Source organism: Dermochelys coriacea, chromosome 5 (genome assembly GCF_009764565.3).
Source record: "Dermochelys coriacea isolate rDerCor1 chromosome 5, rDerCor1.pri.v4, whole genome shotgun sequence".
Lineage (NCBI taxonomy): Eukaryota > Metazoa > Chordata > Testudines > Dermochelyidae > Dermochelys > Dermochelys coriacea.
This window is the reverse complement of record NC_050072.1, coordinates 79,233,163-79,257,391: the sequence shown is the minus strand read 5'-3', so window position 1 is coordinate 79,257,391 and position 24,229 is coordinate 79,233,163. Positions and strand designations below refer to the sequence as shown.

Genomic DNA, 24,229 nt, shown 5'->3' with positions numbered 1-24,229 from the left:
CCTGAAACTCATGTGTAACATATACTGGGTATTTCCTAACCTGGCATCAGAGAATTGAACAAGCATAGTCACCTTGTTTACCTTACTCTTTCTGTCCTCATGCTGACCATGAGAAGATGAACCAACACGAGGCCAGCAGAATCATCCAAACAGATCTTTGTGATGCAAACAAGACTTGGCATCTACCAGTCGGGGAATGACTTTATCAGCAACCATTCATGCAAGCAAGAAATGTGCCTGAGCCCAATAATTTATTCCTAAATAATTTAATTAAATATGCATATCTGCCACATATACACTTCTCCCATGGGAGTAGTAGAAGGACAGAGTCATGTGGACATAATTGAAGCCAATCTAAAAACAACAGAAACCTCAGGCATATATAAAAAAGACATTTTTAAAAAATAGCAAACTAAAGGCTCCACCTTTAAAACTGCCAGACATAATGGTGCCCTATGAAGGAATATCTGCTATGAAACCATATTGCTCTAAAAATCTTTGTGGCAACACCAACAAACATTAACATCCTCATCTCTACAAATGACCCTCTGACATAACTGCAGGCAGAAAATAAAAAATTATATATATAATCAAATTAAAAATCATTCAAGGATTTTGACTTAATCAGTACATTAGATTGGCTGAATATATTTAACCCTATATTTATTTATTTTACATAAAATAAATTTCAATACTGTTATTAGTTTGTTTTAAAATTATACTAAAAGAGAGAAAAGATTCTTAATTTGAATAAGCATTATTTTATTTCCCAATTTCATTGCTTTATAATAAATATACAGTATAATAAATAGTGGTCTCAAATTTCTTCTGTTGATATAGTAAAGTCTCCATGACAATTAATGCCTGATAGACTGACTCAGCTCTGCTTTACAGTTGCATAACTGAAACCAAAACTGTTGAGACACCCATATATATATATATATACACACACACACACACACACACACACATACATATATGCACACACACACATATTTGATGGATAGATAGATAGATAGATGTGCTCTTCACTAGTAACACCTAGCTGAATTACAGTTAAATTATTGCCTGGTATGTGACCATTTTGCCAAATCTGTGTAATAAATATGCAATGTAATACACACCAGAAACAAATGTGTTATAGATTTTTACAAAACACTAAAAAGAGGAAAATGTATTTTTGATGCAGCTGTTTATCTAATTAAACACAATGTATTAATATGCAGTCACTGAAAATACAGTCTTTTTTCCAAACTAAAATGTTGGCCTTAGGTCAAGCTACAGCGTATCCATAATCAGGGTGCTTTTAAGGTAATTTTGTTCTAATCTTATCAAACCAGTGCTGGGTGTACAGTGAGATACAACCTAGAGGTTCTGTAGTGCTTCTCAGAGAAAATGCTGGCTTCTTATCTTGGAAAAATGCTGATTTTAAAACAGTGAGTAAAACACTCCTGTATGGCATTCACTCTGTCCTGAAAACCCGACTAAGGCACCAATGAGAGTTTTGCCTAAGCAAGAACTGACTAAGGACTGCAGGATTTGACCCTATATGACCACAATCAGCATGTGACCTGACATGAGCTACTTTGTTGCCAACTATGTTTGCCTGAACATAATCTACATTTTTCAACAATAATGTGAAATAATGTCTGTTAAGGTGACAATGTCCAGATATTTTTATCAGGTACATTTCTGATTTTTCACACATACAGAGAACATTATGGTTTTTGTGGTTAATGGTTAGTAGATTTATTGTATTTGTTCTGGTGTAGGAAAACTTACTTCAAGGGTATATTCTTATTGTGACATAATGTCTTTATTATGTCTTCTAGAAATAATTGACCCAAATCAAGTTACTATACAGTATATCTATCGGTTAATTAGAACTGTAAGAAGCAACAAATAAAACACATTATTGACTTTTATATCTTCAATCAAATAAATATATACAGCTGCAATTTGCAAAAATTATTTACCTTTCAATAATGGATCACACAGAGAATATGCACTGTAGACTCCAATGAATGTCTAGATCAGCAGCAAACAAATTACGTGTGAAAGGGGAAAAAAAGCTTTCCTGCTATCATTGCAGCCTATAAATAGCATGTCGTCTTATGTGGGTCTCCTTTAAAGTTGTGTGGTCTTATAGGTTAGTAGCCTTATTTCAATGCATAATTGACCTTGAGAGGGAAAACAACCTCACAGTAGAGAAAGGCGTCCTATTTTAGTGAACAATGACTATAGATATTAGAGGACATGCCTGTTGTCAATGCTCATTGCTGCAACCTGTCTATACCACACTGGGACAATCAATTTTGTAAATGATTGCAATAATCAAGGAAATTGCCTAATTTATAAATCCTTGCATACAGCATTTTAATGGATTCTTACATTTAAATGCTGATGCCTTCAGAGCTAAATGAATTGTTGTCGAAACTGTCATTACACAAAATGATAAAAACATTCAGTCTTGTAGGTAACTATATCTCATGGATATTCAGACCATCAGGACACAATCACTCATTAGTGACTTCTACTATAGTTTTACATTACAGAACAACAGGAACAATAAAAAAAGCCACAGTTTCCTTGTGAATGAGTCTTTGCGGAAAGTTTTGGAATTTTCATGAACCACTTAAAGCTGAAATTTTTTAATCTCTAATGAATCAGTAGCATTAAAATGTCCCTAGTTTTCCCTGTACCAAAATTTTGCTTTTCTTTTTCTTTTTTCCATACAGTAACATGCTACTTCATTTCTGTAACTAAGGACCAGCTCCAGTGCACAGACTTTCTCATCACAAATCATATAAGCACAAGCAATGTTATACTAAAACAGCACAAATGCAAAGCCCAGTGCCATATGCTATTATTAACAGGTAATTCTATGAAATCCACCTGAAACTTGTTCTGCATACTTAACTTGGTTCCACAAATGTACTTATACATAGATGGCTATTTTCAGTTAAACCTTGAGCAATTGATTTCAGCCAATAGTGTGCTGTCAGTACTTTACTTACTGCTCAATCTCACTAACCTGACATTTATGGTGTACTGATTGGCCTCTGTCAGTGGTGGAGGTTGTAAATTCACTTTGAAAAGCTTTGTGTTAACAGCCTTCAACCAGGCTCTGAGAAGAGTACGAGCAGGCAGGCTGACAATTGCTCGACCTCCTGCCCTTATTACAGTGAGTAAATCAGGCTTTGAGCCATTAGGCTGGAGCCTGAGGCCTACACAAAAAGGATTGACATGACTAAAGGTCAACCTCTGTCACACATGTGTAACAATTTGGATAATGGAATTCTGTAACTTATCTGAAAAAGGTGGCAAATGCTTAGATGGAAAGTGTATGTTAGAGTGGATTTTCCAGCTTTTATGTTAAGTAGTTATTCAAGAGTCTGTATTTTTTGTCGATACACATCTGATGTCATGAAATCTGAGAGGATAAAAGGTATAAAGAAGTGATCAAGATAATTCTGTGAAATCCTGAACATCTTTTCCATACTGAAAAATTTGTTCTGCATTTAGGCACAATGGATTTTTTAATGGTATCTATCACCAATATATTATTGGTATCAGGTATACAATATATTTAGGGTATCCATACACATCATTAAACTGCTACCTTTATTCACATTTAATCAGAAGTGAATAGAAATAATTCACAGTTAATGGTACCATAAATTAGGAGTAATTGTATGCCTTAAAAACTAGATTTTCCCCCAATATGGAGGACATGTGCATAACTGATATGTGCATGACTGCTACTCAAGGATTTTGCAAAGCTCACATTCTCTTCAGTGGGAGCAGAATTGGGACCTACCGCAAGTTAAATTACTTTTTTGCTATATGTGTTTTTAGATTTGTGTGCCTAGAGATATAATAAGTACAGTATATCAATCAAATAAATACATTGAAGACAGAGGTATGAATGACTCATAACAAACAGGTAAGATGATCCTAATGAGAAACATCAAATGGGCTAAATTTAATTGTCTGATTAAAGGAAACTATGTGAAACATAAGCTAAGATAAGCTTTTATATTTGAAATCAAAGTAATTTCAGATATAGTTTGGGATTTAAACTCTTCAATAAGGAATCTATAAATTACTAAAGATACTGGAAGAAATAGGATAGTAAATGATCATGAAAAACTGACTGGAACAAGCTGCTTTATAGCAGCTTAGTGCAATTATCATAAATTAAATATGCTGTGACCCTAAATGTGATCTTACTGAACTTCTAGCTAGCTGAGTTACTGAACACAATACTAGCAATATTTCCAATATACAGAAGATGGTTTATATATATATATATATATATATATATATATATATATATATGATAAAAACACAGTTTATCTTTTTTTTAAAGACATCTTACAATCATATGAGGCAAAACACAAACAGCAGCACCAGCTGTTACTCTGCATAATTTAAGACATAATAGTAACATAACTAAGGTTTATTTTGAGGGCAAAATTATTTGAATTTCATGAACATGACATATTTGAAACAGAGCTGACAAGCCCTCTAGAATATCAGATGATGGATTGCTGAGAAACATAATTTTCACTTTAATAGAACTATGGCATAATTCTATCCCCTAGTGCTTTTGCTGTATCAGGCTAATTTAGGCCAAAACTATAGCTTTGAGAACATGAATGCATATGTATCACTATAATTTGAATGAGTTCTTAATTTAAAGGTAATAGTTCTTTCTATAGATGAATACATACAAATGTGTACAGTATGGGGTCTGGCTAATATATATCTCATTATACTTCCTTATCTTGCTCTCACTGAAGTCCGTGGCAAAATTCTCATTGACTTCAAAGGGAGCACAACACCCAGACACATGGTACCACATTGAAAGGACAGGAGGATTTGTCCTTATACTAGTGCCAATTAATGCTGTCCATCTTTAGGGCAAAACAGAATTATCATTTTGCAATTATTAATAAATCTCATTTTATGTGTGTATTTTTATTCACCTCTTTAAATAAAACTAATAGATATAAAAGGTAAGATCTAAACATACAAGCAAAATTTTAAACTACATCTAAAATTATGACATAAAATCAAACCACAATGAAGTGTAACAATATAGTTGATATACCCTTGAATATCTCAAGAACAATTATTTAGCTGATTTCCAACATATAACACTGACAAAGGCAAAATGTTACCAGTATAAAGAGGAAAAGCAACTATGAGATTCAATCCTTCAATATAGCTATCTCTGCAATTGCAGTAAAACTTTGCTTCAGCTAAGTGATCAAAATGGTTCTTCTATTAAATATTTTTGAGGAAGAGATCCATCAATCATTCAGTTCCTTCTCGGATTTATGGAGTCTGAAAAACTTTAACTCCTAAAACTTCTGTATTTTATTCCAATAGAATTTTAAGTGTATCCCATATGCATTCCTTAAGTCTGGTCTTATTAAATTCTGATGTTAAACAGAAAGGGGAAACCATGTGCAACTAGATTAATTTATCTCTAGGGAATAAGGACACATTAATAATTGAGATAATGTTTTCATATATGTTAGAATCAAGTGTGCCTTTTCACTTCTTTATTAGAAAACACATTAAGGGAAAATTATCTCATTCTCATCAATAAGACCTAATTGCTGAGAAAGTCTGTGTTTTCTTTTCAATAACATTAGAAGAGGATTTTTCCCATTACTTCAAAATGAAAAAAAAGATCGGAAAAGTTATCAAGTACTGTTGGAATAAATGCCTGTATTACCAAAGAGAATGTTTACTTAATACACCCAGTACTGTTTTCCTTTTAAACAAATCTGAGTTTATTGTATCTAGATTGAAGTGGGCCAAAGGGCAGGAGGGGGGCCGGGGGGAAGAGAATGTGGACAGGGAAGAGAAACAACCACAACCAAAATGACTAATATTTTTGGCTTTCTGAAGATCTGATCTTACTGTAGGCTATAAAAAATTATCTTAACTAATTGCTAAAGAACTCTATAATTTCTAATGAACACCCATAGCTGTTATGACACGTTGTGATGTAATGGAATGGTATTTAATTTACTCTGAATTGCTGTACATTGAGCTATATGGATTACATATAAAGCAAACACTGACTGCATTGTGGGAGCACTCATGCAGACAGACCTAAAAATATTTTCATAGTTTTGAACCATAAGTCAAATGTAATGATTCTGATGTTTGCCACAGCAAAGGAAATAAAAAAGCACCAAATCTGCATCTATGCTTAATTGTTTTTGGAATAGCTCTTCAGTTTATTGAGCACACACTGAAAACAATAAAGAGCTGTAAAGTGAAACAAAAATCCATCACCTTAACTTTGCAATGCAAAGGAGAAAAAAATATTAGAAATCTATTTAGAGTACTGAAAAAAAAAAGATATTTACCTCACTAAGATCCGTCAGGACTTTAAAAATCAGATTCAAATGTAAAAGTGACTACAGATGAGTATTCAATATTAAAAGGGAGATGGAAGGGAATTAACTACAGCCATGATTTTATAAAAAGACAATGATGATCCTTTAATTTTTATTATTTGATTTTATCTACATTTTATTATATGAGATATAATAAAAGTATATAGATTATTCAAACACATTATATTTCTTCATTTATTCACAGAAATCACTTTGTAAAACTGCAATCTCCTCCTAGTCTCCTTCCCTTGCTATATTCATTCTTTAGTAAACATCAGTATTCAGAAAATTAAAACTACCATTTTGAGGGTCAAAATAAATGAAGAATGGCCAAAACTTGAAGGTTTTGTGATCCTTGGATTTTCTTTTTGCGTTTGCAGAAATAGTCTGAGTTCATAAGTCTCCCCACGCAAACCTATTTTTCTTTCCAAAATTGTTCATGCACATGCACACACACGCACACACACACACACACACACACACACACACGAGCACACACATGCACACACACAAACGCACGCACACACACACACCATTTTTCTGCCATAAAGGAAGTCTGCACAAATTGTTTGGGATAGAAGAACAAACCAGCACAAAGCTCAGGTGACACTCATAACTGGACAGTATTTGGGATTTACATCGGTACAGTTTTTATTTTTTCATTAACCTTTTTTTCTGTTATGCTCTCTGCTCTCCCCTCCCTACGCCTCCCATTACTCTCTGGTTTTCACTAAATATTTTTCTATTTCCTCTCTGTTTCCTTCCCCACATTGTCTCTCGTCAGTGTCTCTATCAGAGGGCACAAGTAATATGCACATTTCAGTTGACCTTTCAAAACCACAATATTTAAGTGAACTTGAAATAGGCTAAAAAATGGTCACCTTGAAAAAAGTTGTCAATATTTAAAACTTTACTTACATAAAAAGTGACCAGAGTCTAACTAATGATCAAAATACTGGGAAAAAATTAATTATGTAAATATATAGGGCTGACATCTCAACTGTATAAAATATCTTAACTCTAGTGACTTCATTTGAACTGTGATGATTAACAGAAGTTGAAAAACTGACCCCCTAAATTTTATTATTTCATATTCTTTAGTTTAAGACAATATAAACCACAAACACCATGTCAGAAATAGTATCAAGTCCTGTTGCAATATTACAGTGTATGCTCTATAAATGAGTATGAATAATGTGCCTAAATGTGCTCCCATAAAAGTCAATAGAAGTTTTGCAATTTATTTCAACTGGAACAGGATCTGGCCCAATATGCAAAATAGGTGAAATTCTGACCCCCTGAAGTCATTGGGAAAACTCCCGTTGACTTCCATAGGGCCAGAATTTCATACAATGCATTTTGAAACTTGTTGGGGCTGATCTTTCAGCCTTTATGTGAAACTCTCACTGGCCTCAATGGAAGGTTTTGTAAGAACTGAAGAAAAGGGCCTTGGGTATATAATTATTTATTCGTATTGTGGTAGCATTCAGGAACCAAGTCATCTATGATAGTGCTGATAGTTGCTGTACGAACACATAACACATGACAGCCCTGACTCAAAGAGCTTACAGGTCTGCTGTGAATGAATACAGTACACATTTGCATGTTTGAATTCATAATACCAAACATCTAGTAAAAATCCTAATGACAGTTATAAATACACTTGGAGATTAATGCAGAGCTCACTGAAGTCAATGGAAAGACTCACATTCTCTTCAGTAGGCTTTGGATCAGGTCCCTAACTAGCAAACACTTCTCTAACTTCACTATCTCAGCAAGTTAACAATGATGATTTTGCTTGTTTAGGTGCAGGGTTGGAGCCACTGATTTCACAAATACTTCCTCCTCTTCTGGACAATTGACACAATCCTACCAACTCTCCGCAGATGTCAGTCCCCTTGATTTCAGCGGGAGTTCTTTCCACAGAGGATTTACAGAATCAGGCCTGACATTTTCGAGCACAAAACAAAACTGTTTTTAAAATTCAAGAGACAAAAATACCCCAGAAAGTATGTTATGAATTCAGGAGAAATGAGTGGCAAAAGGATAGGGAGGTCAGAATGCCATTCCTCTTTTTATAATGGACACTTAATTTAATAAATACTGGGACATGATAAGGGAGGGAAGAAGATACTTTTGTTAGCTGTTTATTGTTAAAGCTCTGTCTAAAATCAGCACACTGTGTTTTCTTTTCTTTTTTTTTTTTTTAACTAATTTACCAAAATGCAAAACTGCTCTACACAATCAAATTATAGCTTCCTGGTCAGCATAATACAGATGCTAGCTTTCAACCTGAAGATCATTTGTACAGCTGAATGTTAAACTTCTGAAAATAGGGATTCCTCAAATGGTGCTGCACTTGCAAACCCTGAGTTATAGTAGATTAGTGACTGGGGAAGCGCCTGTAAGACCAAGCGCAATATAGATTTTATGATTTCTTAAACCAACCTGGAATCTACAGCCAACGTTCATCCAAACTACACCAAACTTCCAAATCCTAAAATGCCTTTACGCTGATCGTCAGTGTCTACTGCCAAATAGCACTGCATTACTCCTTTCAAGAGGATAGCTACTAAGAAGGAATTGCCAAACAAAAAAATAAACCTGGATTCTAAGCAAGGATGCTGCCTACAGTACCAGAGGAGGGACGGTCAAAACTAAGCACACTAGCCAAATGTGGCCCAGAGTTCTAAGTGTTGGTGAATACCCCCATCTTTAACATGGGAGTGTAACAAACAGGAACTGTGAGTCCCATCACATTTCCAGGCCACAAAGATGACTGGTCTGAGAATGCAATGTGCCATCTCAAACTGAGTGCCCTCCACTCAAATCAAGATGGAGCAACACATATTGGAACCAGTCATCCCCCTGGGCTGCAGCCACTTGGCTAAAGATGAAAGAAGCACTGTATGTTGGGACTATGGCTGCCTCAAACCATATCTCCATATTAAAGATAAGAAAATGTACAGCAATCTGCCCCTTTTTTATGCAAACTAGGTGCAGTTCTAAGGTTCCTATTAGTTTGCCAATGGTACCCTCAGTTGTAGAAAGTGTAGGCAAGTCTTTCAGGTATATATTACTGATTATACATTTAAATCCATTGTGGGCTTTGGGGTCAGATCAATCTAGCCATTATGTACAAAGGAACTAAACTGTATGTCCTACATACAATGACACTTGATATAGACTTTGAGAAAATCAAACTTCTATCAGGAATAGAAAGAAGATGACTTACTTCCCAGAGGTGCTGCGTGTTCCTGATGACTCCCGTTTGAACCTTCTCTGGCAGAAGAACAACTCCCTGGAAGGGCCCAATCCAGGTGCCCTGCTGGATCCTCTGCGCAGCGCAGATGCCATAGGCCAGACCAGGTACAGTACTGGTACACAGACACACTTCCCGGGGAAGGTCCCTGAGCCATTCAGGGATCTCAGGTGGAGGTGCTGCAGCTGCAGCACTACTAGTGCCCACTAGGCGGCGCAGAGAGTGAAGTGGCCCATGCATGGGGCACTCGCCATTGCGGTTATCAGCACACATGTCACATCCTGTGAGGCAAATAGGAAAAAGAGTAATTAACTTGATGTCGTCAGGCTACTACCATCATCTCCACCACAGACAAGGACACATACATACATTCCTCCACCTTTTCATCCATTTAAAGACATCTAAACACAAACACACTTTTGCACGTTGCTTATTCCCTTCTCTTAACCTCACCAAAGCCCTTAAAAGAGAAATGTGAGAGCCTCAGCAGAAGCTCTGCAGACATTCTGCAAGCACAATGTGTTCATTGACCTGCCAAGCCTCACTCATTGGGACAGAGTTTCTACGATTAGTTTTTTTGATTAATACAAAGGCTGTTTTAAACCATCTGCCTCCTGTGATGAAGGATTTAGTAATATGCTTCAATTTTATATCTCATTCATGATTTCTGAAGATCTTTCCCTCCTTCCCCCTATTCATCTTGCTACAGCTCAATTCAGGGGTGTTATTGGAATGGAATTTAATTTGATCCTTATTTCTTACAAAATATTAGCTCTAGTTCCACATTACCATGTGCATGCATGTATGCTTATTTAATACAAAGAAATAAAGGAAAACTCTCAATGATAAATTATATTTACGAAATCTTATTCATTTGCTTTCTTACAGCTCAATCTGACTTTCCCAGATACCACAAAACAACTTTAAGAACATTGTTTTATTGTACAATAATACATGTTTAATGTCTACTATAGCAGATGAGGATGATGTTAAGACGACCATGTTTGGTAATGCAACCGGTTCCTAACAAAAAGACCACTGTGTTAAAATGCTGATTACACTAACTACCACTATTAATGATGGTTCTATATTTTGGGAAGATCTGTCTGGGATTTTCTTTTATAAGCAACGAACATTTTGGAAAAGTGTTTCCATTACACATTTTTACATATGCCACGAATGCTCAACTTCCAGGAAAATGTTTCATGCTCAGAAAATCCATTTCTCTGGAGATACATTGAGTTAACGTAATAATAAATCTATTGAACTATGTTACTGTCCTCGGCAATTTTACATCTTGTAGCACAATTAAAGTTTTTATATGAATCTATTCCAGAAATACAAACAAAAAGCAATAATTATACTACTATATTCACATAGCAATTCGTGGTTCTTCCCCTAATAATTTTACATTAGCCACATGCATTCTTATAAAAATAATGCAAACTATTCACCAGAGGGCCTGAGGTTTAGTGGTCTAACCCACAGATTTGGAATAACTAGACTCCCTGGAACCACAGGTTCAAATCCCAGCAGGACTGACTCAATCCTTCTTCCTTCCAAGGTAGATGAATTGAGTAGTTCCATGCTGTTTATTATGTTGGAGTCTTTCAAATGAGACCTTAAAAAAACCTTTCTGTCTACTCTGCATGGACATTAAGGGTTACATTTTCAAAATACAGCCTCTCTTTATGCATTCACAAATTTTTGCACATACTTTTAATTGCCCATATTTTTGAGCATTATCATCTATTGTCCACATGTGTCCTAACACATGCAAGTGATAAGCTGAGAAACTTGCAAGAGTTAGTAAATGGCAAATGAAGGCTAGTATGAAACACCCTTGAACATTTGTCCCTAAACAATCCTGGAGGGATTCTCTGTGTCCTTAAGCAAATTTCTATATCCTCCACAAGTATGTCCTGTGCCAGTTCACTGCTGTCCTCCACTAGAGAAGTGGCTTCAATTAAGTAATTCTATAGAGAGAGAAGTCTGTATCACTTAACTCTTGTGGAAGAAGCCCAGGGAGGAGGTGGGATTGCACAGTCAACTCTTTGTTTCATCTCATGAAATTCCTAATTCATCATGCAATCTGAAAGTGAGGTTTGCCGGACGATAAATGGGAGTAAAGGGAATGGTTTTCAAAATGTGTAGATATCGCAAAATCCATGTGGAAATCTTGATGTATGCTGCTATGTCTTCCCCACCCACGTTAAGGCCACTCCCTCACCCAAGGGGGTTTGACAGCATGACGCAGGAACCCACAGGAGTTAGTTCTGACAGTGTCATCATTAAAGTGGCAAATAGTTTCCCACAGATATGCCAGATGATGCCACATAGACATCCGTCCCTCAACCACTCTCTTCCCTACCCAGCACCTTTTTCAAACTATGTGATTTGTGCGACTGACGTTCATTTCCCCCTTCCATGTTGACTACTCCTACGGGCCTATTTGCACACCTTTCATTTCCTCACAGCCAAATATGGCCCAGAATTTTTAAAGAACTTTGAGATCCTCTGATGTGAAATATGCTTTATAAATATAAAGATGTTTATTATGCAGGGTTTCTTTTATTAGAACATGTTTTACTTCAATATATCATTATAACTTATTTGTTTATAAAACCTCATTTAAAACCCATACCAAAACTGTGTGTAAGCTAAAATATTTGTACCTGATTTTTGTCAATTACTTTTTATTTTTAATAAAAAGGTAAAAGTTAACAGGAAAATATATTTTATACAAGAAAATGTCTCATGATATCAGATAAATTCATTGTCTCTCTTTCTCACAGAAAATTTAGAATGTGTTACTCACTGTCTTGAGAGAGGCTATTATGTAGCAAACACTCTCCATACCAATTCCCAAAAGCAAACACACATCTAGATAACAAAGCTTAGCAAATCCATGTTTGTATTTTCAAAGCTTATTTGGAAAGTAGAGAAAAATATCACAACATCCTACCTCCCTCTTCCCCCAGAAACCTAAGGGTCAAGGAATGATTATGATGACCCCAATCCTGCATTTGTTGCATACCAAAATGTACATTGCAACTGGAGTTTGATATGTGAAAGTATACTGGACCAGGCCCCAAATGGCAAAAAAGACACAACTGTCAATTAAATACTCTTTTAAAAAAAAAAAATCTGATTTCTCATAATGTAATCTACAAAAAAAATTCTGTAAGGAAGTCTCAGATTTAAGGAAAAGATGGCTAACCAAGATCTCAGTTAGCACCCAGAGCAAACCGTTGAACTATGAATAATTTGTACCCTGCTTGATGATCTTTTAGATGTGTAACCTTCTCCCAGCATCCTGGTTATTAACGGTCCTCTTGGCGACACAATGTCTGCAAAACAACTTGAATAAATGAAGCCAAGGCATCTTCTTGACTCTGTCCAGGTAACTCCAGTGTCAGCTCCCTGTACCCTGCCACCAGGTACATATCATTTTTTAACACGCACATGCGCGCGCACACACACACCTGTTAGAACCTCCCCTGCTTTATGCATTGTATTTTGTATTTGACTATAGATGTGGATTAGTAGCATGAAAACAACCTTTTAGCACTCTCTATCTCCAAGAAACAGAGATTGGAAATTTGAAGAAAAATATAAATGGATGCCATGTCACTGTCACTTGGCCCCAGAAGAAGATTCTTTTTCACCAGCTAGCAAAGGGTACTGCTGTTCCCTTTCCACCAACTATCCCCACTGAACAGTAATAGCTGATGTTTGGCATTTGCAGGATCTTCTCTTCCTGATGTACTTCTTCCCTTTCATTACTATTAAGGCTGAAAGACTGAAAAGCTGGATATTTTCTGAAACTGGGCTGGCTAGAGAGTCTGGGCTGGCTAAAGAGTAAAAGGGAGGGGTGCTGGCAGTGCATTGTAAGTCTGTCATTCATGCTAAGCAAGATCTGAATCATTCATGCTTTTAGTCAAATGCTTAAAAATATGTAACTTTGGAGGACTTTATTTAATTAAAAATACAATCCAAGCAAGTTTCCTAGTTTATAAGAAGTGGAAGCCCATGAATACATATTTTACCTTACTTAGAGGACATTGCTATTGTACTTGCCCTTTCCCTTTTTGTGCCTCTTATTTTTGTCTGATGATTCTCAGGAGTCTCTGAAGCACCATATTTTTCAGCCCCTCCTGCTCACTTGGTCCTGCCAGCTAAAGACAGCCCATAATGAATGGTGGAGTCCTTCATCTCAGAGGAGGAAAAAAGTCCTTAATCTCAAGTGATGGGGGGAAGGAGGGGAGATGAGGAAGCTTAATTTCTAGAACATGAGAATTGCTGATCTGGAACAGCCTAATGGTCCATCTAGACCAAAATCCTGTCTCACACAGTAGTCACTTGCTGGATACCTCAGAACAAGGTGTAATATAGTGGACATAATTGCTTGATAATATACCAGTGGGAAATTTTCTTCTATCCCCCAATTGTGATCAACTTGCATCCTGAAGTATGAGGATTCTACTGCACTACTGTGGTTTCCAGAAAAAAAACTATGTGCAAAGTGAATACAGAAGGGATTTTCTGGTCCTTCTGTAAATGGTACGGCAATCCTGCGCTTTTCAGAAGGGCTGCCACCCAGGGCAGTAAGTAACATACCACTGCGCCAGCCCCACTTTTTGGCCCTAATGGATCCAAATGGTAATGAACATTACAGACCTCACTGAAGTCAATGGAAATATTTCCATTGACTTCAATGGACTACCGATCAGGCACTAATTTAGGAAGAAAGCCGGAAGGAGATGGCAGTAAAAAACAGAGATTTGATGGAAATGGATGAAGCGTGGGAGACTGCAGCCAGAACTGGATGTCTCCTGGTAAAATTCAGCATTACCTCCCTGAGAATGCTGGAGTTAACAAATGAGAATGCAGCCAGACTCTCTGGAGAGAGTTCACAGTTTCTCACTCTATTTCACTAGGAGGGTGGTGAAGCACTGGAGTGGGTTACCTAGGGAGGTGGTAGAATCTCCATCACTAGAAGTTTTTAAGGTCCAGCTTGACAAAGCCTTGGCTGGGATGATTTAGTTGGTGTTGGTCCTGCTTTGAGCAGGGGACAGGACTAGATGACCTCCTGAGGTCTCTTCCAACCCTAATATTCTATGATTCTATATCCCCACACTCTATCTGTTGATGGGAGGAATAAGGGAAAGGAAGGAGCAAGGTAAAAAAATTAAATGATCTATTTGTAGAGTTGCTTGCTATGGCTTTTTGGGGAGGAGTGCAATATTTTTATCATTTATTCTTCCCCATACAAAAACTGCCATTAAATGAATACACCATAAAGTCTGTAATATAACTCCACGCACATATATATACAAATCTCAGACTCAAGCACAATGAAAGAACACACCATTTCCCCCAAAAGACACATGCACAACCTCAAAGCACACTAATTTGAATAACAGCAGCACTGTATATTTAAAAGGAAAGCTGAATGGATGAAGAAAGTTCTTGGCGATGCATGTAGAAACCAACATAATGATATAAACATTATATATAACCAGCTGTAACAATAAATGAAAGAAAATACATTTCATCTCAGCAATAACGTGTTTCAAAGGTGCAGTTATGCTGGATACCTGCAGTTTGCTGGTATTGCAGAAGTTTGGCCTTTGACCTTGTGCTTCATGATTCACTAGGAGTCTGCTGGTATCCAGTATAATTGCCCATCATTTCAAATGTTATTGCCAACATATAAATATACATCATATACTAACCCTATCTTTCTGTGTAAATAGATAATATATACACCTGAAAGAAAGGGTGGTCTATGCCCATTAGTGGTTAAGGGCCTAAACTGGGAGACAGGAGACCTGCACTTTGGTTTCCTGACTGCTAAAGACTTTTTATGTGACATTAGGTAAGCCATTGAATCTTCCTGGGTCTCAGTTTCCTCACTGGTAAACTGGAACTAATATCTCCCTACTTCATAGGGCTGTTATCAAGACAAATTCATCACAGTGTGTAAATTGCTTGGAGATCCTTTTGTGCAAAAAACCCAAAACAAAATCCATCCCAAAGAGCTTTTTGCCCTCGTCTTTGATAGGGGGTGATCTCTTTTACTTCTCTTTTGCACATTTTTTCCTGTCATCGGATGAGCTAATTATCTATGGGATTATGCGCCAAATTATTTTATTAATTAGTAGTAGTAGTAATTATTTGTATTAAACTAAGTATCGTATCAATATTTATATATGCCCATGAGAAGAACTGTATGCAACAACAAAGGAGACAGGTAAAGCATATTTCACATGCATTTACAAAGCTAGAATCTTTTAGATTGGCTTTCCTGCTTCCTTACAGGTTACCACCATAGCTCAGCCATTAGTGGGGGAGGAAAGGGGCTCATTGGTCACTAGCTAGGAAATGAGACCATTTTTTTTTACCTTCTCTAGAATCCTCTAAGAGGTCTGATTTTGACCAGATGGAAATTCTCCCCTTTGAGGTGTAGGGGATTTTTCAAGCCTGTTGAACTTGGATTCACACCATTATTCTCTCTGGAAAAAAAATCCACCTGATTTTAAAGTCCTCTCCATGGCGTCCCAGAGATCCCACAGGTAACAGTGGCAGCAGCAGTAAAGCAGAGGGGTTTCTTGCTGCTCCCCTCTCGCTCTTTCTTTGCACAGGAAACCAGGCTTGGCCTCAGCAGAAGTCTCTACACTCAGGCTAAGTTTAATGCAGGCCAGTGCGCACCGCAGTGGGGGGCTCTGCTTTCCCCCTCCTTCCCAGGGCCTGGCGTTGTCTCCTCCGCACAGCTACATCTGTATAGCTCCATTGCCCGCGCCTGGCCCAGCTCAGCTCTGCCGCCCGGGGCGGGGGCCGTTCTGCGCAGCCTGTCTCCACAGCGCGCGGGCCCGCCCAGGCACGCGGGCTCGGCAGCAGGTGCCGCCAGGCAGGGCACGCGCTGCTGCTGCTGCTGCTGCTGCTGCGGAGGCCCTTTGCGGACAGCGCCATCTCTCCCACTCCCTCCCCGGAGGCTGCCCCGGGCTGCGTGCGGCTCCCTCGCCTCCCTGCTCCTGCGGGGACGGCAACAAGGCGAAGGCCTGGCTGCTTAGCTGCCCCGCTTTCCCAGGGGATTATGGAGTAAATATGCCCCCCGGGATCCATAAAGCTAGCACAATGCACTAGGGGGAGGTATCCTGCCTTGGGGCACGCTTACAGCCGCGTGGCTAGGTGGTAGAGCGATAGATCTTTAAAAGTAGGTGCGTTGTCTTTTTCTTTGCACAAGCCCCCAACCCCTTCTCTCAAACCGACAAGACCAAGACCCTCAGTCACTCCCTCTCCCTCTCCCCCAGCGGGCAGAGCTTTGCCCCGATAAAATCAGGCACAGACCGAAGCGGAAGGGGCAGTTTCCACGGCGGGTGAATCGCTCCTCTATATGACCGGAGAGAGATCAAGAAAGTCACGCTCCGCCTCACTGGTTCCTTATGGGGCGGAGGGGGGGCAGGTGACTCCTGTGTGCAGAACAGCGCTGGACGATGTAGGGTTTTCTCAGTTTTTCCTGGAAAACCCTCACCGCCGGAAACAAAACAAACAGCGTGTTCTGGGCGAGGGGCGGGGGCGGGGAGAAGGATTTTGATATTCTCCGTCTTCGACTGAGTGTACGAAGGAATTAAATTTCAGTCTAAGGTATCAGAAGGTTAGGAGAATATTGTGTATAGATAAACCTTGCTACCCCCTGCCCCTGAGAGACCCCCATATACAAGGTAGAGATGATGAATGGGCTCTGGGAGAGGAGATCGAAGCTCGGTCTGCACTGGCTCCACTCTCTTCCACAAAACTGTAGGGCAATTAATTGTGGCTTGTCCCCTCATCCTTCATCTCCTTGTGGCACATATCGATGGAGATTACTGCTGATGGACCATTTTATCACCTTAAATAAACAGTCACCACCTTCTCTAACCTCAATCTAATATATGGCTATCTGCTATGTTAAAGGGTGCTGGGTAACCAATGATGTAAAATAGCTAAATCATACATGTTCCCAGCAATCTGCAAAAATGCAAATATTCCCCACACGGATCCACTTCCCTGCATGTTATACATACACTCGCAGCTCCCTGGAAATTGAATAGTACGAGGCGTGCAGACTGCTGGTTTATGTGACCCATTCGTTTTACACAGCATATTTATTATAGCGGCAGGTTGGTGCTTTACAGTTCAGGTAGAGGACTCAGCCTTTCCATTATGAAAGCCTCTTCCCAGGAACAAGGGGCCGCTGTACTTGGGGCAGTTCAACTTTTCCCCCCGCTGAAACTTGGTATTCACATACCCAACCCAGGACCTCATCCTCTCCTATATGTATCCCCTCCTCCCCCCAATAATTCTGCTCCTTTTAAATAAAGAGCTACTCAGATAATTGTCCCCAATCGCGTGCCTCCTACTCAGGCAACATTACCATTGATTTTAATAGAATCCCATTTCCTTCAATGGGTGTAAAGACTGCAGGTTTGGGTCCTAATTAGTTTGATTATTATGGTTTTCAAACTCAAAATAACCCAATTTGAAAAAAAAAAACACCCAGACATTTAGCCCACAATCCTTGTGAGTTCATTTAAAAAATACAACAATTTTCAATTGATGTTTGAAAATCGACGCATGTGTTTGCGGAGTAACTTTTTCGTATCTATCTTTAACGTCATAACAGTCCATATAAATGACAGATGATAGGATATTAAATGGCTAGCATAATTGAGCAGGATAATATGTAGGATAACGTAGAGTTTTTATTATTTGTTAGAGTAATTCTTTTTTACTATCATAGGGTAAATAATACGCATTTTGAAAAGACGTATTAACTTTACTAACCAAAATGGTCAAAACTACTATCACTTTTGTGATCGTTCATATTGTATAATTCTCTGTAAAAATATTTTAAATCAAGTAAATTAAATGTGAACCTCACATTATAATACGTTTAAATGGTGACAAAGCCCAAGACGTGTAAAATTAATGCTGACACGCAATTTGCAACTTTGTAATGTTTATTTAATTTTATTTTAATTAATTAGTTTATTTATTAGCCACGATATGTGAGCTATTGAGCTAGTGGCGCGTGTGAATTTGGAATTCATCATCACTGTAGGTCTTTTGTAGGTTTGTGCCACAATATTAATATTAAACGTATGGGTGAGGTTTTATTTGCAAAGCATCTAGATCAAGGAAAAAGTTTGAACCAGTCTCTTTTCTGCAGCGCAGTAAAGAGACCGCGTTTCCCTAAAGATGTTAAACTAAACTGTGATTCCTCTAAGGCGGAGAAGGAGTTTATCCTTCACTGTTGGGGGAAAGGATGTTTAAAGTATCGTTTGGAGAAGAAATAATGACTACAGTGATTTATAATTTCACAGTATTTTTAAGAAGAAGCGCAAACAAAACTAAATCCAAAAAATATCTGTTAGTAAGGTTCCTACGCCTGTCTACTTCGAAATCTCTGCATATATTAAGGCCCGATCCCGCAGTCTCTACTCTGTTATACTATCCATTTACGTCAACAGATCGAGCCCTCAATCTGTTGCTATCATACCGGCACAGAACTCTTTAAAAAAACAGCATTGCAACTTCTGTGCTTTTTAAGCGACTCTTTGCCAGTCTTGGAACTTCGGTAGGTTTATTTGGAGCTAGAACTCAAATTAAAATCAATCACCTCTCACCTCATCCACAAACCACACTCCTTCCCCTCAGAGAGCCACCTACAGTATACGGAATTAAGGAAGTAGTGAAGCTAGTTGAAAATCAGTTCTACCAAAGATCACAGTACTGTGATTTCTGTACATTTTCTTTCATATTATATGATGTATGTACCAGCTCTCCCAGTGCTGATCAGTTTTCTTTTTGAATTGTGCCTTAATAAGTGAAGAGCATATTATTGTAACTTCCATATGAAGTATGTATTATTTCCCTTTTGTTAACATATTGCCCAAAATCACAGAGCAAACATATCTAAGTCTTAACATTTCGTATTAAATAATAATAACAAATCTAACATAATTGCAAGGAGAAGTTGCCTACTAAACAAGTTAAATGACAATGCGTTTACTGAAGACCTGTAAAATGTAATAATTCTTGCACCGTTTCTCCCTTGCTTTCAAAAACAGTGAAAACTAGTTAGGCACAACAAGATGAGCATTTTACAAACGTCCTTTGTGATCGATGTATTCTTTATCAAATCCACCTTTAATGCTGTGATTGGAAGGAAACTCTGCAGACTTCACCAGCTACTCTGCAGCGTGCTATTTATTCCACTCACTCCTTAAAAATGTTCCTTCCAAATCACTTTATCTTTCTTTCTCTTTTTAAAACCTTTATCTTGTAGATTTACAGAGCTGCTCTGAGAAGTTAAACATGTATTGTCTGAGTAGTTTGGTTGGCGATTAAAAGTGCATTCAAATTCCATTAAGTGCATGTAATTTATGAGATCAGGTTTTCTGCACTGGAGAGTAGAAAATACACTAACTCTTTTGGCTACAGAGTAAAATTGAAGCACAAAAGTAGTTGAAAACTAAACCGCCTTCCAAAACAGAAACATTTTCAAGGCAAAGAAGGAACTAAACTTGTACCAACTTCCCTCATACTCTTTAAGAGTATTAACATCAATGTAATTTAATTAATTCACAACAGAGAGCCATTTAATGGCAACTTTCGAAACAAGTCAGTCTTTGAAATGAAATTAAACAAACCCACATTTTACTTTTGTATGTGTTTATGGGCTGTTGTGGTGTTCTGGAGTATTTTTCACAGGCTATCTAAAACAAAAGTTCAAAGGATAATTATATTTATTTAAGAAGCAGTCTTTTGGGAACAATGCAGAAAACATACGAGATAAAGATATGTTCTGCTTACATCGAGACGAAATGCATGTTATTGTTAATAAATGGGATGGGTCAATTTGGTCAATACTTCGAGAAAGTATTAACATGTTTTAATTAATATGATCTATTGAGGCCATTGAAGGTATATTTAATGTTTATGAATGCTACAAACAGTAGGTTTTAAAAATCAGCAAGGACTGCTTAATGATTTGGGTCTACCTCCAAAAAAATAATTGCGGTGATAACGGTGATAACAGGAGTAAGTGCCTATCAGATCCCATGCACAAAATTGGTTTGACATCCAGTCCGGTACAGGACATTTATACTTTTGAAAACAAACGTGTCCTATTAGATTACTATGTCACACTTTTCAATAGAAATAAAAATAAACTACCAAGGTGTGATTGATGTTAACAAGCTCTGAAAGGTAAATGATATTCCAAGGTGAGATATGGGGGGGAGGAAGTTCTCCGCAGCCCTTCAAATGAAAACTTTTCCCCTGCCAAGCGCAGCTGAGTAACTGATTTCTTGTAAAAGAGCTAAGAATAACGTCCTGCAAACTTTGGCTTTTCATATAGGAACCAAGTAAGAGAAACAAAAGGAACCACTTCGCAGTGAATTGCTGTGTTGCTTATCTGCATTCTGAATTCATTTCCCTAAGCACTCTCTCAAAAACTTGCTTCCAGAAAAGCTTGTTTTGTAAAGGGCGCCTCCCAGAGAAGGGTCTTCGACAGAAATGGAACCTGGTTCTACCAAGCAATGAGACTAAAACCTGGATCTACCAAGCAATGCGACTAATTGTAACTGGCGGGGACGAGCAGGACATTTGACGCTTGTCAGCAGGAGAGAGCAGGGAGCAGAGCGAGAGGGTGCAGGGTCAAGGTCGCCGTTACCCAGCCTTGGGCGTGAGCGGGCTGACTTCGGGCTCTCTAGGTGTCAGGCTTGCCCTGGGCAGGGAGGGTAGCTGTATGAAGGGGTACATACGGTTGTTGGGGTCACTGGTGTGCTGGTTCAGGGGGATGATCTCCATGCGCTGCTGTCCATACAGGTAATAGTCCAGCTCCTCTGCCGTACAGCGAAACCTGGGCGCAGCCCGCTCGCTGCCCTTGGCGCCCCCGCCGCCCAAGTCTTTGCTCTGCAGGGAGGCCGGGGCTCCGGAGGGGGCCTCGGAGCTCGGTAGCGGCCCGAAGGCGGGAATCTGGGCCACAGAGATCGAGGCCAGCCCGGCCAGGGAAGCGGCGGAGGTGGAGGAAGACGGGGTGGACGAAGACGAAGAGGAAGAGGAAGAGGAAGCGGAGGAGAGAGAGGCCGGGCGCTGGCGGAGGCTGTCGGCCGCGGGATCGGGCGGCGGCGGGAGCTGGCTGAGGGCCCCGCTGCTCTTGAGCTGGCTGCTCTGCGGGAACAGCTGCTGCCAGTGCTGGAGATAGGCGGGATCCACCTTCAGGAAAGCGGATCCGCCTGGGTCGCCGGGCTTCAACATCTCCGCAGCCTAGAGAGCAGGGAAACGGGAGAGACCGGCGTGAGCTCCTGCCTCCCGCCTGCCCCGGGCCGAGCCCGCGTTCAAACACCGCCTCCCGCGGCGGAGGTGCGGGGGCTGTTTGAAAGAGCCGGCAGACCCAAGTGCCCTGGTTTGGTGTCTGGCGAGAGAAATCCCCAGCCGAGGCTCAGAGGAGTCCCGGCCTGGCAGGTAACCAACCGGCTCCCTCTGAAACAGGCAGAGCAGGGAACTTTCCAACGACCACACCAAACGCCAAGTGCTCCTCTGTCAATAAACCACAGTACAGAGCTGCAGGGCGGGGGTCTGGCATGTACAGCCCCTCACGCCTTCAAAGCGTCTGCAAAGCGAGGGGGTGCCCCTGGGAGCCACCCCAAAATCAGAAAGACCAGCCAGCCAGCTCGCCATGCCTCCGCAAAGCTCCGTGGCTAACTGAGCCCCCGCCCCCCCCCCCTCCCCACGCCTGCTGCAAGGATCTTTCTCCCTCTCCCCCACCCCGGTGCATTTTTACCACCCACAAACAACCCCAAAGTTCACTTCATAGAAAGGCTGAGAGGGAAAACGATTCTGCACTTCGAGATCCGTATGTATGAGCAAAACAATCGCTCAGGAAACTTGGCACAGTCAGACACAACGGCGGATCGCGCCCTCGGAGGAGGAAGAAACCCCAAACAAACAACAAAACCGCCTTCCACGGCTCCCCTGGGTGTCCCCGACCCAGAGCCGGGCATGGCATGGCTCCCCCTTACCTGAGTATTTCTATTGGCTTTACGCCTGTGTCTGTGCTGTGTGCGCAGCCCTGGGAGATCACAAGTCGTACGAGGTTTAAGAAGGGAACTTTTTTGTTATCCCTCGACAACACGAGCTTCCAGGTAGCGGCTGGAAGGGATAAACCTGGTGAGATCCGAGCAGCCGGGCTCCCTCTGCTGTGGCTGAGTATTTCAGGCGCGTCCGGGCTCCTCTCTGGCAGACTCCGCGCTGGACACGTGGGCTTTACGACAGCACAAAATACAGTGTGTGGTGTGTGTGAGAGAGAGAGAGAGAGGGAGGGAGCGAGCGAGCGAGAGGTTAACCGTGGGTCTAAACACAGAGCCCCGTTTTTGGCAGCCTCCCGCACTTTGTTCCTGGTTTCATTCTTAAAGAAGGTGTCCCCAAACTGGGGGAGCTGGGGTTCTTAAAACAGTTCTGTTTCCATTATCCCATAGATAGGGAACGGTGGCTAAGGGGGCTTCTGGGGTGTCCAGACGTGTCCTGCTAAGGCAGGACTATGAAGTGTAAAGTTTTACTTGTTTGCTATGGACTTGTCAAAAGACAGCATCTTGGCCGAGAAAGCGGGACGACTGGAAGGGACCTGTATAGTATAGTAGGCGCAGGTTGACACTTTAGACAGACGAGTTTAGACAGCTTTAAACTCTTCCCTGGAGCTCGGTGTGCTCAGGTTGGACTCTCTTGTAGGTCAGTTTCCTATGACACTTTTATTTGATACCCTTCAAGTATTTGACCTTTGATTTACATTTTGCTTTTATCCTGCAGATGCTACGGTGTATTTTGATTCGCTTCCTTGTCCGTTTCCTTATTAATTGTTCCCCTTTCTCTGCTTTCCTGATGCACATCTGGTTGCATACACTCCTTTTTTACATTTCTCGGTACCGTTTACTTTCTGTTCTCCATGGTTACTTTGATAAGATCCATTTCAAGAGTTCCCAGCATAGATGGAGAAACCCGCTGCTTTCAATCTGCTCTACTTCCGCCTTAGTTCTCTCTCGACTCGAGAGTTAGCCCCTTCATACTCCAGAAAAGCTGTACGTACGCTAGTGCACCACACAAACCAAACTTTAGGTAGTCAAGACGTAGCCTCCTGTGCTAAACGTCTACGCTTTAACTACAATTTTTTTCCTTGCTCAAAATTCAGGATCACAAGGTTGGCTGTTTTCCGTGTAATTACTGAGAAATCTCATGTATCACTTAGTATTTAAGATCAAGTTTCTTCAGGCTTTTTCACATCATATGAAAGGATAGAAAAGGGATATCATTTGTCCTATATAATATATACTTATCCAAATATATACATTGAATATAAAAGATCAGATCAAAATACCTAACAAATGCAACAATATAATTCATATTGTTCTATTTCGCATTGACGTTACACACACACTATATTCTCTCTCTCTAGGTACTGTGTCTCAGTATTTAAACAATTAATGACATTTCTTTTCAA

General features: G+C 39.7%; 1 protein-coding gene across 2 annotated transcripts in view; it reads right to left on the bottom strand.

The window, feature by feature from the left end:
* The window catches only part of PRDM6 (PR/SET domain 6), a 99,122-nt gene extending 75,237 nt beyond the window's left edge, over positions 1-23,885 (bottom strand). Inside the window, exons 1-3 of one of the 2 annotated variants that reach the window (XM_043514988.1) lie at positions 22,758-23,885; positions 21,498-22,002; positions 9,658-9,965 (exon numbers count right to left, since the gene is read on the bottom strand). In XM_043514988.1, coding sequence (XP_043370923.1) covers positions 9,658-9,965; positions 21,498-21,993 — 804 coding nt within the window. In that variant the 5' untranslated portion in view covers positions 21,994-22,002; positions 22,758-23,885. The remainder of the gene's footprint in view (positions 1-9,657; positions 9,966-21,497; positions 22,003-22,757) is intronic. The other variant, XM_038403546.2, reaches the window with a different exon arrangement.
* Between the last annotated feature and the right edge of the window lie 344 nt (positions 23,886-24,229).